Source organism: Rattus rattus, chromosome 4 (genome assembly GCF_011064425.1).
Source record: "Rattus rattus isolate New Zealand chromosome 4, Rrattus_CSIRO_v1, whole genome shotgun sequence".
NCBI classification, from domain to species: domain Eukaryota; kingdom Metazoa; phylum Chordata; class Mammalia; order Rodentia; family Muridae; genus Rattus; species Rattus rattus.
The window spans coordinates 159,310,547-159,327,990 of NC_046157.1; the positions used below are offsets into that span (position 1 = coordinate 159,310,547).

General features: G+C 52.5%; 2 protein-coding genes across 5 annotated transcripts; both read left to right on the forward strand.

Moving 5' to 3' along the window:
- Window positions 1-299: 299 nt before the first annotated feature.
- Prss56 (serine protease 56) lies at window positions 300-5,333 on the forward strand. Its single transcript, XM_032899603.1, has 13 exons — window positions 300-408; window positions 956-1,063; window positions 1,405-1,461; window positions 1,553-1,742; window positions 2,111-2,210; window positions 2,297-2,456; window positions 2,804-2,946; window positions 3,181-3,343; window positions 3,485-3,664; window positions 3,811-3,975; window positions 4,070-4,132; window positions 4,447-4,553; window positions 4,866-5,333. Exons 1-13 carry the CDS (start codon window positions 300-302, stop codon window positions 5,112-5,114), a joined length of 1,794 nt encoding a protein of 597 aa, XP_032755494.1. The 3' UTR covers window positions 5,115-5,333.
- A 2,451-nt stretch (window positions 5,334-7,784) lies between these two features.
- Chrnd (cholinergic receptor nicotinic delta subunit) lies at window positions 7,785-15,865 on the forward strand. 4 transcript variants are annotated; one of them, XM_032899604.1, is made up of 12 exons: window positions 7,785-7,836; window positions 8,081-8,235; window positions 8,616-8,660; window positions 9,285-9,394; window positions 9,551-9,706; window positions 9,913-10,022; window positions 11,926-12,126; window positions 12,609-12,720; window positions 12,804-12,918; window positions 14,256-14,460; window positions 14,548-14,666; window positions 15,516-15,865. In XM_032899604.1, exons 1-12 carry the CDS (start codon window positions 7,785-7,787, stop codon window positions 15,696-15,698), a joined length of 1,563 nt encoding a protein of 520 aa, XP_032755495.1. In that variant the 3' UTR covers window positions 15,699-15,865. The 4 variants fall into 4 exon arrangements, with proteins under 4 accessions (XP_032755495.1, XP_032755496.1, XP_032755497.1 ...); XM_032899605.1 differs by having other exon boundaries at window positions 8,090-8,235; XM_032899606.1 differs by lacking the exon at window positions 8,616-8,660 and having other exon boundaries at window positions 8,090-8,235.
- The last annotated feature ends 1,579 nt before the right edge of the window (window positions 15,866-17,444 follow it).

A 17,444-nucleotide genomic window follows, 5' to 3' on the forward strand; every position in this document is an offset into this window, starting at 1 on the left:
ACTCAGAGTGGGATGATGAGACTTCAAAGGTGAGGGTCCAGCCCACTACCTCATTCCCTCCCTGAGTCCTGGCTGCCCTCCCACGCACCCCCCCGCCCCCGTCCCCTATATAGCTCCAGAGCATCGTTTCCCCGAGGGCTCCCAGGAGGTGAGGGCCAGGTGAGGTGCAGACCACTAAAGATAGGTAACTTAGTGTAAAACAACGGGATCAGATGATTTAAGGGATACAAAGATTCCCAGGAGAGGGTGGAGTCCAGGAAGAAAGAGAACAGGGTCTCCCGCCTTGGCCCCAGGTCACCATGCCGCTGGCTATGTTGTTGCTGCTGCTGCTGCTGCTACTGTCCCCAGACTCCCAGACTGCCAATGGGCATCCACTGTACATGCGCCTGTCCCCCAGCACCCTGCAAGGTGAGCCGGGCTGGTCTGAGAAAGTCACTGGGATGGGAGGGGCATAGAGGAAGTGAGGTCAAGGAAAGACAAGGAAAATGAGCTTGTCTCTTACACCTGTGAGGACCTGTAGGTCCTTCCGCCCACCTGCTGGGAGGAGCCTGGAACTGGGATATAGGAGGGGAGGGCAGATGGTCTCACCCAGGAAGCAGAGACAGCAAGCGCTGCCGAGGAGATCCAGAGATAACAGTGTTAGAAGACTCAAGGCAGCATGCTTTGGTAATTCAGGTCCAAAGATAGCCACATTCCCTGGGTGCTGGTGGGTAGTGGTTTTCCTCTGAAGTCTTTAAGAAAGGAACTTTCCAAAGATTCCAGCCCAGTTCAGTTGATCATAGCACCATCTGCCCTGAGGGCCTGGCCTCAGACCCTGACTCCTCTCCTGATCTCTACATACCTGGTAGCACAGAGCTCACCATGCCTCTCTAGGACTCCCCAGACAGGGTTCTTGAAGACTTAGACTGAGGCTCTCTGCCAAGGGGATGTGACTTTGTGTCCCATGTCCCCCCAGTTTTGTCTGCCCAGGGGACTCAGGCATTGCAGGCTGCCCAGAGGAGTGTCCAGTGGGCCATAAAGCGCGTGTCCATGGAGATCCAGCACAGACGGCATGAATGCCAAGGTTGGACCAGAAGTACTACCCAACCCGCACCCCAATAGACTCACACTATTACGGGGGACTCCTTCCGCCCACGCCCAGCCCTTATTTTTAGGTTCCATTCTCTTGGGGGGGGGGAGTCAGACTCTTTCTGAAGGTCCAAGTGGAAGGGATATGCCAAACTTGAGGAAGGAGGAGGGAAAGTGTGGGCTCAGGAAGTCACAGTTCATGGCTGCTCAAATAGTTGCGTGTGCTAGAGGGTGAGCCAAGAGGGGAGTGGTTGAAATGCAAGGGCTCAGTCCCAGCATAGGGTGGGAGATCCGCAAGAGGGCGGCAGCGAGGCTCAAAGAATGGTTTCTCAGCAGGACCTGGACGCCCTAGGCCTCAAGCCTCGGTCTTCCAGGACCCACCACCAGAGCCAGGTGAGACCAAAAAGGCTCCAAGGAGAGAGCGAGGTGGGCCTCAATGTGAAGACAACTAAAACGTTTCCTTCATGACGCCGTTTCTGCCTAGGTCCATGTGGAGAAAGACGCCAAAGCGTTGCCAACAGGACCCGGGCTCACGGCCGCATAGTCGGTGGCAGCACGGCTCCATTGGGAGCCTGGCCTTGGCTAGTGAGGCTGCAACTTGGGGGTCTGCCTCTGTGCGGGGGCGTTCTGGTGGCAGCGTCCTGGGTGCTCACGGCTGCACACTGCTTCTCCGGGTACGACGTCGAGATCCCAGGCACCTGCTCAGCAGGGCTACCCAATCCGATGGGAGTCTTAGCACCCATGGGCCAAAGCACAGCGAGCAGGTGTCTGCTGCCCCCTAGCGGGAGCTGGCTCCCAACCTCAAGCTTCAAAATGCCGGTTGCGCGGTGGGGGCTGGGATCCCAGGGTAGGAGGACATCACACTGGATTTTTCCACTGTGGGTATCCGCCCTTTCCCGGGTCTCCCTCTCTGACCCTAGGGTCACAACAGCCACATTTACAGGCTCACTAGAGGGTGTGGGTGCATGAGGGAGCTGGGCCTCCAAGGGGGCCTCATGCCACCTCTGTCCCTGATCCTTTCACCCCACTACTTGCTCTGCAGTGCCTCGAATGAGCTTCTGTGGACTGTGATGCTAGCCGAGGGACCCCAGGGGGAGCAAGCAGAGGAAGTGCAGGTGAACCGTATCTTGCCCCACCCTAAGGTGAGAAGACACACCCTGTGTCCTCAGAGCTGGGAACAGCACCCCAAATCCTCTTCCTTGACTTTGTACCGCCATCTGCTCTCTAGTTTGACCCGCAGACTTTTCACAATGACCTAGCGTTGGTACAGCTGTGGACGCCTGTGAACTCAGAGGGGCCTGCGCGCCCCATTTGCCTACCCGAGGGTTCTCGGGAGCCTCCTGCCGGCACTCCCTGCACCATCGCAGGCTGGGGGGCTCTCTTCGAAGGTATTGCCAGCTAGGGCCTGGTTAAGCTAGCTGCAAGTAGTAGTGAAGAACCAGTGGGGTAGGGGTGGTGGTGGTGGTGGAGGAGGAGGAGGAGGAGGAGGAGGAGGAGGAGGAGGAGGAGGAGGAGGAGGAGGGGAGGGGAGGGGAGGGGAGGGGGAGGAAGAGGGAGAGGAGGAGGGAGGGGAGGGAAGAGAGAGGAGGAGGAGGAGGAGGAAGTAAGCTGAAGAGATTGGAGGCTAGGATGATGTTCCATCGCACAAACCGGCAGGAATCAAAGAGGGCTAGTGAGAGGGGATCTCCAGACACAGCCTCTGCCTTCCAAACCCGACTTTCCTGCTTTCCTGTAGACGGGCCTGAGTCTGAGGCAGTGAGGGAGGCCCGCGTTCCGCTACTCAGTGCAGACACCTGTCAAAAGGCCCTGGGGCCTGGGCTGCGTCCCAGCACCATGCTCTGCGCTGGTTACCTGGCAGGGGGCATCGACTCATGCCAGGTATGAACTAAAAGTGACAGGGGCCCTGGATGTGTTGCTCCCCTTGGCAAGATAATCCTGTTCTCTCTGGGGTCTAGCTAAAAATTCCTACCAACCGCTAATTCTTCCTAAATAAAATGGAAACAAGTAGTAACCACAAACACGGCCAGAGCCGCCTTCCCCTACCAAGTACTAGGCAGGTATAATTCAGAGAAATGATGGATGCACTGCTTTCTGTTGGCTCTGGTCCCTTAGGGTGACTCCGGGGGCCCTTTAACCTGTTCCGAGCCCGGCCCGCGCCCCAGAGAGGTCCTCTTTGGAGTCACTTCTTGGGGAGATGGCTGTGGTGAGCCTGGGAAGCCTGGGGTCTATACCCGTGTGGCCGTGTTCAAAGACTGGCTGCAGGAGCAGATGAGCGGTGAGCATCCCCCAGCCAATGGTCCCTCGGACAGCTCTGGGCGAGCCGGTTTCCATCCCTTGTTCTGATCTCTGTGGAGGAGCTGCGGATGGGTGGCTTGTAGACCCACATAACAAGGGGTGATCTGGCATCTGCTTGCAGCGGGCCCCTCCACTCGCGAGCCTAGCTGCAGAGAACTTCTAAATTGGAACGCTCGGGAAGAGGAGCCGTTCGCCGACGCCCCGGGCCTCTGTGCCTTCTATGAGCGCCAGTGCCTAGGGTCCCAGAGCTCCTGTGCGCGCCTAGCGCTCCAACAGTGTGTGCAGCGCCGGCGGCGGTGTGGTCCGTCCGGTTCTCCCCGGCCAGGGTTGGGGAGGGGGTAAGGGGTATAGGGGGGATAAGGGGAGTGGGGTAGGTGTGGGGAGTAGGAGATGGGGAAGCGGGCCCCACCTCGGGGTCGGCCGCTAACACCTCTGAACCACTCGCAGAGCTGCGGTCACTGGCGCACACGCTGCTCGGCCTGCTGCGGGGCGCGCAGGAGATGCTCGGCCCCCGGCCAGGGCTGCGGCGTGGAGTTCCAGCACCTGCTCACTCGGCTCCATCGCTCCAGGAGCTACCGGGTCACAATGCCCGCGAACAGCGGTTATACTCAGGTATCCTGAGTGCCCCAGCTAGGCCTAGGCCCCAGAGTCTCGGAGTCATGTACACTCTCCGAGGCGTAACCACTAACTCCGTGGTCTCCTCCAGGATCCCGAGTTGCAGGAGCTTGGTTCCAGAAGCCAAAGCAGGAGCGGCGCGCGGAAACGAAGGGTAATGCCGCCCCCTGCCGGTCGCTGAAAGGGAACGGCCCAGAGGCGGTTTCTAGAAAGGTGGTGGTAGGATTGTCTGCTAGAAAATTCCAAATCGCAACAGAAAAGACCCTCTCACTCCCTCTCCTCCCAGAAAACAGATTCCTTTTTAAGGAGACACGTGGCACCGAGCCCTTGTTGGTATTCTGCCTAGCATGATCACAGAACCTCTGCCAGCCTCAGTTTCCCCATCTAGACCACGCAGAGGATACCGGGCCCTGGGATATCCCTCTGCTGTCAATGTTTTCATAGTCTGTGGAGCTCCCCTTCTTGCAGGCTGCCCTGGACTGGAGCCACTGCAACAGAAGTTGGCGGCTATTCAGCGAGCACACGCTTGGATTCTACAGATCCCAGCTGAGCATTTGGCCATGAACTTTCATGAGGTAGGTTCTTCACAGTGGCCTGTAAAGCTGACCCGACTGGACCTCAGTGCAAGGAAGAGACAGGGGGATCCAGCTTTTGCGGGAGTGGGGGCAGGGTGAGCTAGGATAACGGGTAGCTGTGAAAATGGAAGGCAGAGAGGTAAGAGCAGAAGGGCTCATTAGAGCATCACCTGATGAGGAAATTAGACGGACTTCGAAAAAGGGGGCAGGACAAGGATCTAAGTAAGTTCAAAAGCTCCAGGAGGAAGGAACAACCCCCAGGTCAAAAACCCTCACGAGTGTTTTTTAGGTCCTAACCTCTTCCCTCTGCAGGTGCTGGCAGATCTGGGCTCCAAGACACTGACAGGACTCTTCAGAGCTTGGGTGAGGGCCGGCTTGGGGGACCAGCATGTGGTCTTCAGTGGCCTGGTGGGCTTGGAACCTTCTACACTGGCCCAGAGTCTCCCCCGGCTCCTAGTGCAGGCCCTGAAGGCCTTCCGCTCAGCTTTCCTGACAGAAGGAGAGCCCCAGGCACCCTGGATAGGTACAGAACAAGAACAGAGGCTGGGAAAGGAGCACTAGGGCCAACTCCAGCCTCCTGTTCCCTGAACCAGGCGACCCTGCGATGGCCACGCTGTCCTGAAGGCTAAAGGGGCTGTGTGAGATGTAACAAAGTCTCACTATTCCGGTTGATCTTGTATGTGTGAATAGAGTGGGATCCTGGACCTCACATGTCTTTCTAAATGTGTCACCAGACACTCACGGCTGCTTTAATAAATGTTATTTATACTCTGCCTAAAATCTGGAACTTTACTGGGATGGGAAGGAGCTGGCATTAGATGGGAGTGGGGCCAACCTCCAGAAGCAGGTAACAGAGACCACAAAGGAGCTGGAAGGAGCTGTAAGTGGTGGCTCGTACGTACTTGGGGTACTAGCACTCTGGAGACAGAGGCAGGATTGCAATGAGTTAGAAGCTAACATGATCTACATAGTGATCTCTAGGCTAGCCTGGGCTACAAAGTAAGACCACCCCCCCCACTCCCCACACACACACACATACAAAGAAACAAAACCAGGGGCTGGGAGAGATGGCTCTGGGTAAAGTACTCGATGCATAGGGTTCAGGTCCTCAGGGCCCAGGAGCAGCAGCACACCGGGAAAGCGCAGCCCTGGCCAGGAAGCAGGGCAGCGGGGAGCAGACAGATCTGAGGAGTTCACTGACCACTCCAGCTCCCTCAGGTGATGTCTGGGTTCAGTGAAGAGGCCCTGTCTTGAAAAGTAAGGTGGGGGAGTTCGGCTGGATGCCAGCAGTCACAGCAGCTCCAGAGCCTCGGTTCTTTCGTAGCTTTCCTTGTCTTCATCTCCTTTCCGAAAACATGGCCTCTGGTGTCTCACTAGGTGATCGATCAGAGACAGGCAAGTGATTGGTATGCAAGTCAACCATGCCAAAGGGGGTGAAGAGAGAGGCTGTGCTCCTCTGGCTGGGTGAGGACCAAGATACCATCCTGGAGCAGAGCAGGGAGGTTCAGCAGGTGACAAGACCCTGCCAGACCAGGACTGCCGCTCTGCCCTCTAAGAGAGTACAGCCCTTCCTCAAACTGTCTATCCCTACTTCTAGCCATACAACGGGCATGTCTAACTCTGTAAATGACCCCTCCTTGCCCCAGTGGATTTCCTTCCCCTTCCCCTTGGGTTTTGGCTATTCATAGATGCAGGAGTGGCGAGGGGACTTCAGTTCAAATTAAAGAAAGAAAAGAAATGGGCTTAGCAGGTACAGGCACTTGCTGCCAAGCCTGGTGGTCTGAGTTTGATCCCTGGGACCCACTCACATAGTGAAAGGGAAAAAAATTCCTTCAAGTTTCCTCTGACTTCCACACATGCCATGAATTGAGCAGACACACACTGAATAGATGGATGGATGGGTGGACAGGTTTTATTCATTTATTTACTTATTTTTTTCTTTTTTTTTTTCTTTTTTTTTTTTTTTTTTTTTTTTTTTTTTTTTTTTTTTTTGAGACATGGTTTCTCTGTATAACATCCTGGCTGTCTTGGAACTCACTATATAGACAGGGCTGGCCTTGAACTACAGATATCCACCCTCTCTTTCTAAGTGCTGGGATTAAAGGTGTTGTGATGGTTTGCACATGCTTGGCCCAGGGAGTGGCACTATTAGGAGGTGTGGCCTTGTTGGAGGAAGTGTGTCACTGTGGGGTGGGCTTGGAGACCCTCCTCCTAGATGCCTAAGGATGCTCAGTCTGTTCCTGGCTTCCTTCAGGTGAAGATGTAGAACTCTCAGCTCCTCCTGCACCATGCCTGCCTGGATGCTGCCATGCTCCCGCCTTGATGATAATGGACTGAACCTCTGAACCTGTAAGCCAGCCCCAATTAAATGCTGTCTTTTATAAAACTTACATTGGTCATGGTGTCTGTTCACAGCAATAAGACCCTGACTAAGGCAGGTGTGCACTGCCACTCCTGGGTTAAGTGTAATATTTTTAAAGACAGGGGAAAAATACACAAGTACAGGTACAGCACCTGCAAGATGGCTCAATAGGTAACAGTTGCCTGCCGTACAAGCCTGGGCTCACCTCAGAACCCTCTGTAGAGAGAGAGAAAAACAACTGTCACACACACACACACACACACACACACACACACACACACACACACACACACACCAATGTTAAATAGAATAGAAATGCAAAAAAGATAAAATGGTGAACAATAGACTTTGATTTCCACAGAACCACCTACAAACAGACACACATGTACACACTCCATACACATATATACACACTCCGTACACACATGTACACACTCCATACACATATACCACATGCTCAAAAGAAGCTGGACGCAGGGCAGCTGCTAACATGTCTTTCACTTCAGAAGTGGCAGTAACTGACCTATGTGTCACCACCCTATCCACAGCTACCAGCATGCCACACAGACACACAGAGACACATACGCACACACCATTTGTCCCCCACCCTCTGCCACCCTACCCTACCAGGCCCCACCCTACCAACCAGCAGTGGCAGTCCCTGCCTGGGATCTTTGCATTCTGCCCTTAGGCTCCTGCCCTAGCTGGCAAACCCCACCCTCTCATCACCAGCCTTCAAGTATCAGATTGCGTTTCCGGTCTCTTCTTTCCAAACCCCTAAGCCACCAGCACCTGTCCCCTTGCCTGCCTCATTCCACAGCCAACAGGCTGAAGGGAAGGCATAAACCCCAGTCAGTCGGAGGTGGGGGATGGCAGGGCCTGTGCCCACACTGGGGCTGCTGGCTGCCCTTGTTGTGTGTGGTAAGGGTGGAAATGACTCCCTTCCTGGGGGCCTTCTATGCCTACCTGGGCCCCTCACCGCATGGTGCCCGCCCTCACATCATGCCTAATTCCCACTCCCACTCGGCCCTTTCTAACCCTAGGTATCCCACTCTCAGGGTGCAGCTGGCTTTCCTCTGCTTTGCCCAGCCCAGGGCTGACCCAGCAGGACCACAGGGAAGCTTCCTTCCTAGGTCCAGTGACCAGCACCCTGTCCCTCTCCCAACCCTCCCAGGCAGCTGGGGCCTGAATGAGGAACAAAGGCTGATCCAGCACCTGTTCGAGGAAAAAGGCTACAACAAAGAACTTCGGCCGGTGGCTCGAAAGGAGGACACAGTGGATGTCGCCCTAAGTCTGACCCTCTCCAACCTCATCTCCCTGGTGAGTGGATCTTCGTGGGGTAACCTGGGCTGGGGAGAGGAAGGCAAGAAGGAGCAGTTGCTCAAAAGCTCCTGACCAGGTCCTCCTCTGGGAGACACGCATGACTACCCTCTATGCCGGATGGTGCCACAGGCCTACAGCCACTCAAAGCCATCAGCTCTGCCTGCCGCTGTCAAGCTATGCCCATGCTCCCCCCAGGCCTCACATCAACAGCCTCTGCCCTTCGCTTCCATAGTCTGCTGACCCACCTCAATTGGTTGCTGTAGTAGGCCCTGGTCCTTCCAGCTGCCCTCGGAACCAGGCAGATTAGATTCTGATGGTTGAATTTGGGTGAAAGGTGGATGGGAACCGTTGGATACAACCCTCTTGTTTGATTACAGAAAGAAGTGGAGGAGACCCTCACCACCAACGTGTGGATAGATCACGTAAGGACCCCACACTGAAGGTTCCAGGTCCCCTTATGCTATCTCTAGTTATGCTAGAGACCCACAAGTTCCTGGGGACAGTCCTTTGGGGGAGCTTGACTACAGAGAACTCAGCTGCCCTTTTCCACTGAGGCCTCTTGCTAGCTCTGAGGACATGTCCCAGAAGACCAAGGTTTCCTCTCTGCTAAAATTGCTGCTCTGTCCTGATTTGCTTTGTCATTGTTTTGAGATGGGGTTCTCTGGCCCTATTTCCCTGGCTGGCCTAGAACTTATGAAGTAGACCAGGCTGGCCTCGAACTAAGAGATTCATTTGCATCTGCCTTCCAAGCACTGGGACTAAAGGTGGGATTGCATTAGAGGACACTCTTCTGATCAAAATATCAGAACTGGCAGAGGTTCACAACATAGAAACAAGCCAACCTGGCGTGGAAGTTGTGCCCCTTAGTGGTGTAATGTGTGTCCTACACAACTGTCCTGACAGACCTGAGTCTTGTTCTTTACCTATCTCCAAATTCCTTTTGTCCCAACTCTCGGGCTTTGTTCAGACTTCCCTGGAGAAGTAGGGACCACCGGGAGGGTGGACAGTGGCCGAACCCACTTCTGACGTCCTTTATGGACTTCTAGGCATGGATAGACAGCCGGCTACAGTGGAATGCCAACGAGTTTGGGAACATCACCATCCTGCGCCTGCCCTCTGACATGGTGTGGCTACCAGAAATTGTACTGGAGAACAAGTTGAGAGGAACCTTCCCCGCCCTTCTTGCCTCACCTGCTTCCCTTCCTTATGCCCCTCCGCCTGGGCCTCCAGCCCTGCCTGCCCACCTTCCTTTCCTGCCTTCTCTGGTCCTGGCTGGCCAGGGCACACAGTGATTATGGTCTCCATCCCACAGCAATGACGGCTCATTCCAGATTTCTTACGCCTGCAATGTGCTTGTTTCTGACTCGGGCCATGTGACCTGGCTGCCACCCGCCATCTTCCGCTCCTCCTGCTCCATCTCGGTCACCTACTTCCCTTTCGATTGGCAGAACTGCTCCCTCAAATTCAGGTGCGTCCACCTGAGTGTCTCCCAGTCCAGGGCACCCAGCCATGGACTGGAAGTGGTGAACTGAATGCTTTCAGGCAGAGGCCTTGGTCCCATGCTGAGTAAAAGCCCTCAGTCTATAGCCTTCTCCAACTAGCCCTCCCCACTCTGCCACCACCTCCTGCCCTCAGAAGCTCCATCTAGAGACTTACAGACACTGTTCTCTCCAGTTCACTCAAGTATACAGCCAAGGAGATCACACTTAGCCTGAAGCAGGAGGAGGAAGATAACCGCAGTTACCCCATCGAGTGGATCATCATTGACCCTGAGGGTTTCACAGGTACCTTAGAAGTCATGGTGGATGGGCCCCGAAGACGCACACATCTGTGGAAGTTCACTTGCACTAGCACCTCACACACTCACAGCTAGGGCACAGCCTACACACTACCCACCTACAGTCACTGATCCAAAGAGGCTCCAGAGCAAAGCTGAAGGAAACAGGAACCCCCTCATCACTACGACCCCTGCCCCCAAACACACACACAGCAGATACTTTCGAGTATAGCAGGGTCTCTGAGGATAGATGTAGCTGATGCATCTGGGAGCAGACCTTCTGAAGCCTGGAGAGACTGAGGGTGGGGCTGGGGGGTTTCATGGATGGATGTAAGCCATCACCAACCCTATCCATGACTAGCTCAGCTCTGTGGGGCTCCCTGCTCAACCCTATCCAGAAGAAGAACCCGTGTATTCCGGTTGCAGGGCTGGGATATCCTAGTGAGAGTATTATACTCATCTGATGTTCTCCCGAAGATCTAGACCAAGGAATGACAGCCAAGAACTATCACTAGACTTAGAAGACAAACTCAAAATGTCACAGTAACACACATGCCTGTAATCTCAGCCCTCAGAAGGCAAAAACAGAAAAACTGCCCCAATTTCAAAGCCAGTCTAGTCTACACAGGGGTTTCAGGCCATCCAGGGTTACACCTCAAGACCTTGTTTCAAAAACAACGAAACAAGGCTGATGAGATGGCTCAGCAGGTAAAGGTGCTTGCTGCTAAAGCCGAGGCCGTGAGTTCAATTCCTGGAGCCCATACAGTGGAAGAAAATCAACTTCTATAAGTTATCCTCTGACCTATACACATGTTTGTGCGCGCACACACACATACATAACAACAAAAAAAAGTCAGTGTGGTGATATATGCCTGTACGTCCAGTACTCCAGAGGCCAAAGTAGGAGGATCATGAGTTCAAAGGCAGCCTTGACTGTCTCTGACATAGTGCTATCAGCCTGCACTGCAAACTCAAGGACCAAGAGCATTTGTTTTAGTTTTTTTTTTTTTTAAGGTACTACATTTTATATTCTCTCCCTGTCTCTCTGTCTCTCTCTGTCTCTCTGTCTCTCTCTCTCTGTCTCTGTCTCTCTCTCTCTCTGTGTATGTGTGTGTGTGTGTGTGTACATGCGTGCGTACATGCATGTGTCTCATAGCATGTGTGTCCATATCAGAGGACAATTTGCATCAGTCAGTTCTCTCCTTCCCAGAGACTGAACTCAAGTCACCAGGCTTGGCAGATAACGTCTGACTCATCGCTCCAGACAGTGATTTTTAAAAACTCTCTCTTTAATTGTCGTGCAACATACTTTTGATTTGTTATAGCTTTTTAATGATTTACTATTTATTTTATGTATCTGGGTATCTTGACTGCATATATGCTTTGCATACTAGAAGAGGGCAAGGGACTACATGTATAGGACTACATGGCACTACATGGGACTACATGTAGAGGACTATAGTTATAAATGATTGCGAGTGGCCATGTGGGTGCTGGGAATTGAACCCAGGACTTCTGAAAAGGCAGCCAGTGCTCTTAACTGCTGAGCTATTTCTCCAGTCCCTTGTTATAGCTTTTAAGCCAAAACATATTCCTCATTTGAACCCTGTGTGGCTTCAGCTTCTGTCTTTTTCCAAGGAGAGAAGAAACAATAAACAAACAAGCAAATAAATAAAATAACCTTCCGGGAAAAGTCACAGAGAAAACCTCCTTCCTCAAAAACTGGCCCTGCCAGCCCAACCCCAGAGATGGACCCCACAGTACCCAAAATTTCTCCATGCCTCAGCTGCCTTAGACAGTACTCTGGCCTACTTTGCTCTATCTCAGACCCTTATTCTGTCCTAAGGCTCCTTAACCCCATGGTTTCCCTCCTCCATCTTGATCCTGAGCCGTCCTTGTACCTCCCTCAGAGAACGGTGAGTGGGAAATAGTGCACCGGGCAGCCAAGGTCAACGTGGACCCCAGTGTCCCAATGGACAGCACCAACCACCAAGACGTCACCTTCTACCTCATCATCCGCCGCAAGCCGCTCTTCTACATCATCAACATCCTGGTACCCTGCGTGCTCATCTCCTTCATGATCAACCTGGTCTTCTACCTGCCAGGCGACTGTGAGCCTCATGTCCCACTCCCTGGCTCCCTGCCAGCCTCTCCCAAGGCCACCTAGCACAGGTGTTCCCAGTCCTAACCCTGCTCTTCATGGTGAGGGGAGAAATGACCATGGATGGCGTTCTGTATAAGAACTGAGGAATAGCAGGCAGGCCTGGCTGGTCTTTGGATTAGGAATTGCATGCTGGAGTTCTACCAGGATGCCTGAGAGGTTTCTGAGGGGCTGGGGATACATAACAGTTAGCGTAGCTCACCTAACGAGTTCTATGCTTGCAATGTTTTGAGAAAAGGGCAGAGAGTTTGAGTTCAGGCTACTTGCCAGACCACTCAGCTAATAAGCTGAGGTGCCAGGATTTAAAGACAGGCACAGGATGCCATACCCTATGATATGTATGGTGGCACTGTGAACATTGGTAGCAGGGCCTGTCATGGGGTGACCTTGTGGACTCCAAGTGTGAGCTTCCAGCTAGGTCTGCCTGTCCAGGTGGAGAGAAGACCTCAGTGGCCATCTCAGTGCTCCTGGCCCAATCTGTCTTCCTGTTGCTTATCTCCAAGAGGCTGCCAGCCACATCCATGGCCATTCCCTTGGTAGGCAAGTGAGTATCTATAGCCCTGCCCACACCTAGCCTTGCCCACGCCGCTGCCCTCAGTCCCTCTCAGGCATGCTGTGTGTCCTCAGGTTCCTGCTTTTCGGCATGGTGCTGGTCACCATGGTTGTGGTGATCTGCGTCATCGTGCTCAACATCCACTTCCGAACACCCAGCACGCACGTGCTGTCTGAGGGAGTCAAGAAGGTGAGATTTTGATAAAAGATGGGAACCAAGTCCTGGCCAGGGGGATCTGTGAGGGTGATGGGTGTGATCAGAAGCACCAGGCTCAGAATCTCCAGACTTGTTGCCTAGAGTGAGGACCTGGGTCAGCTCCTCAGCTCTGCTAAACTTAGATAGATAGAGATGATAGATAGATAGATAGATAGATAGATAGATAGATAGATAGATAGATAGATGATAGACAGACAGACAGACGACAGACAGATAAGGGGACAGTTAGATAGCGCCGTGAGTTGGAGCACTTGCCACCAAGCTTGACCACCTGAGTTTGATCCCCACAACCCATGTGGTGTAAGGGAAGGACCAACTCCTGCAGGATGCTCCTCCCTACCTCCTCCACTAGAGCACCGTGGCATGTGTACCCCTGCACACATATGTGCCCACATACATGTGTACATGGATAAATATAACTTTAAAATTAAAACAAAAGGTAAAGGTAAGCAGGTGAGGACACAGGGGACAGGGTGTTTGGGACTATTTGTGCTCTAAGCCACGGTGGGCCAACGGGTTCTTCTGGAACAAGTCATCCTCCGGATGATGATTCTGCAGCCCTTTAATGGGTTTTGTCTCTAATTGACTAAAGGAAGAGCTCAACATTTGGGCTTTTATTTGTTTGAGACAGGGTCTTACTGTATAACTCATAAACAGGAGAGGGGCACAGGTACACAGCTCAGTTGGTACAGTGCTTGCCTAGGGTGCACAAGGCCCAATACTGAGTGTGAACCCCACTTAGCCTAGTAGGAGGATCAGAAGTTCAAAGTCATCCTCAGCTACACAGTGATATCTGGTTATCCTAGTATACATGAGACGCTAACTTAGAGGGGGGAGGGGGATGGGGAGAGGGAGAGGGAGAGAGACAGAGACAGAGAGGGAGAGAGAGACACACAGAGAGACACACAGAGAGAGACAGAGGGGGGAGAGAGAGAGAGAGAGAGAGAGAGAGAGAGAGAGAGAGAGAGAGAGAGAGGAGGAGGAGGAGGAGGAGAAGGATCAGTGATAAAACGTATGTTCAAACTTTTAATTCTCCTGCCTCAACTTTCTGAATGCTAGGATTAAAGGCATGTAACCCCCACTCTCAGTTTCCTTTTGTTCTTAAGATTTATTTTCAGTGACTGAGTTCCGCTGTTGCTATGAGTAATGAAGGACAGTTGAAAGCATCCTTCATCTGTCAGTGGGGAATCTGGGAGACAGACGATGGGGTCAGCCTGGGAGCTCTGCTTAGCAACCGGGTTCATCAGAGTGTATAAAGATGACTCCACATTTGTGAAATGGTCTGTCTTGTGTCCCCTTGACTGCTAAAGTTCTTCCTGGAGACCCTGCCCAAGCTCCTGCACATGTCCCGCCCAGAAGAGGAAGACCCGGGCCCCAGGGCTCTCATCCGGAGGACCAGCTCTCTGGGATACATCTCCAAGGCAGAGGAGTACTTCTCACTTAAGTCCCGCAGTGACCTCATGTTTGAGAAGCAATCAGAGCGGCATGGGCTGGCCCGGCGCCTCACCACAGCCCGTGAGTTCTGGTAGCTGTGGAGCTTGGTCCATGTGTGGGAGGTGGTCAGGGATAGGTATCACGCCTGCCCCTGGCCCATGTCCACAGGCAAGCCACCAGCAAGCTCTGAGCAGGTCCAACAGGAGCTTTTCAATGAGATGAAGCCAGCCGTGGATGGGGCGAACTTCATCGTCAACCACATGAGGGACCAGAACAGTTACAATGAGGTGAGTGACCCAAGCTCACCATGGAATCAGATGTGCGAGTACACTGGGGATCAAGTGAATTCTGTCTTCCCCTCATATACACATGTCAACTTAGATGAAGCGATGCATGGTGGGTAGGGGACCCTTGGTGTACATTCTCTCAGGAAGGCAGAATTCCTTCATGAAATCCCACAACATCACACTGGGCCAAACTGCATGGTACACACAGACAGACAGCCCTACTTGACCAGGACAAATTTTAAGTACATCTTCTGCTCAGATGCTCCAGAGACAATCTATTCATTATAGTTATTTACTTTTATATTCATAATTTTTATATACCATATATAGTGTATTTATACATTGTATATTTATTATACAATTATATTGTGTAAATATATTTTATAAAAATAGGAATTAATAAACAACATATAACAAATATTTTACATATTATATGGTATGTTACATATGAATATATTTTATTATATATTTATTTATAATATTTGCTTTATTATTATGTTACCTTTGTGGTACTCAGGGCCTTATATACGCTAGAAAAGAAAGCACTGTACCCCAGCCCAGCACCATGCCTTTCAAAGACTGGGTGGTCTAGTCTTAGGCAACTTCTTAATGGTTCTCCATTGTATCCTCCTGTTCCCATGTGGCTAGAAGCAGCCCTGAATGGCTTGGGTCCCTAGTAGGAGTAATGGCATCCTGTCCTGACCCACCCTGCTGACGTAAGCCTGAGGTGACCCCACAGACACATAGAAGCCAAGCCCATGAGCCTCCAGTTCTGGGCCCTAGCTTAGGGGTGTGAGTCTGCAGTCTGAAGACCTCCCTCACCCCATGGTGTCTTGACCCTACTTATAGGAGAAGGACAACTGGAACCAGGTGGCCCGCACAGTGGACCGTCTCTGCCTGTTTGTGGTGACGCCCGTCATGGTGGTGGGCACAGCCTGGATCTTCCTGCAGGGTGTCTACAACCAGCCCCCGCCCCAGCCTTTCCCTGGGGACCCCTTCTCCTATGATGAACAGGACAGGCGCTTCATCTAGAGCAGGCATGAGTAAAACAGTCAGGCAGACGGCGGTCTGAGAATTGCAATTAGTTTCTGCCCTTGAGCTTGTGCCTATCTGGGGCTGTGCGGCTGGGCTGAGGTCATGGGAAGAAGATCTCCCTCCCAGGAGCAATTCCTTTCTAAATAAAGGAGAGAGACACTTGAGATTGGCTGAGAGTGGACATGGCGGGGAGGAGACCCAGGGCTGTGGGGAGAAGCAGGGCCTTGCTCGGGCCAGGGATGTGACCTTGGGACTGGCTTCCTGGGAAGAGCACTGTGAGGGGGTCCCTCAGCCTGAGCTGCTCCTCTGCCTCGCTCTCTTCCAGAGCAGGTCAGAATCTGCGTTTCCTTGCCTTCCTTCCATTACCCACCTGGGGCCCAGGGAGGGTGACTCCTCTCCATTCCCCAGGGACGGAGGTTTTCCATGATGGTGGACTGTCCAGGTCGTCATCTCTCAGGCCCCGATTGCTTGGTTGTTCTGTCTGGGTCCTTCTGAGAAGTAGGGGACTGGTGTGGGAGGATCATTCTTGGCATCAATAAAAGCCCCATCAGTGTGTGTCACACATCCTAGAGCATGTACCCAGCCCCTCTAATGTACGTACCCCCAAGTCCCTTCCTCCTAGCCCCGGGCTCTCCAAACTAGGGTTGTCTGGCAATATTTGAGGTGCACTTGTGATAAAGATTTATCCGTCATTCATCGGAAGTTCAAATTTAAATGTGTACCCGGTTTTCTTATTGAGTTTGGTCTTCAACCCTGTCCTTAGGGAAGGGGCATTCAGATCTATCCCGAGTCCCATCAATGACAGGAGCAAGGAGACTAGGCCTTAGGCTAGCCTGCAAAGCTCACAATCACATCTCAATTCACATCTTGAGACAGTCCCCGCACCCTGTACCTGGCAGTTCAGAGTAGCAAGTAGCATGAGGGAGAAATGAAGCTGTGCTCCTCGGAGAACAGCTTCTAAGATGGCTGTTCCTGCATGATGGTGCATACCTATAACCCCAGCACTTAGGAAGCAGGGGCAGACAGATGAGACCAGCCTGGGCTACACACACACACACACACACACACACACACACACACCCCTCACTGTGGCCTCTCCCTTCAACTCTCCCACTCTCTTTGGAAGCCGACCACCCTACTGAGACTCTGCGGAAGGGTCCACCTAACAAGAGCTGCACTGGCAGGTAAACTAGAAAGAGGGTCGTTCTACTCTGGTAGGACCTCTAGATGAGAGCTGAGCTACTTCTGGGTTCAGGACCCTCAGAAACTGTTGGAGATAAATGCGTGTGGGAGCAGAGAGTTTGTGGTAATTTGCTTCACTTATCATAAGATCTTCAGGGACCCACCGCTCCTATTGTAGTCTTTTATGATGCCAGGGGTGGAACCCAGAGGCCTGTGCATCTGTGAAAGCCTTCCCATCAGTTAGCCGCACCCCAATCCTTAGTTTCAGTCTTTTATGCACATAGGAACCCTGCTCACAGGTTGTCGCTAACATTGAACTTGCTCACTGGGGTTAAGGTACCTGTGTTCTATAAGCTTAATTTTTAGTACCTTTAATTTTTTTCAAGTCCTGTTTTTAATGATGGTTCTTCAACTCTTTAACCTCCCTTGTAGCCCACCACCCACCAGAGGTAGTGGGAAAGAAAGGATATGGGGTAGGGATGGGGGCGGGTCTGTTTAGAAAGGTTGTTTGGAGCAACTCCCATCTGTGCTGCCTGGAAATTGGCAGTTCAGTTCACAGGT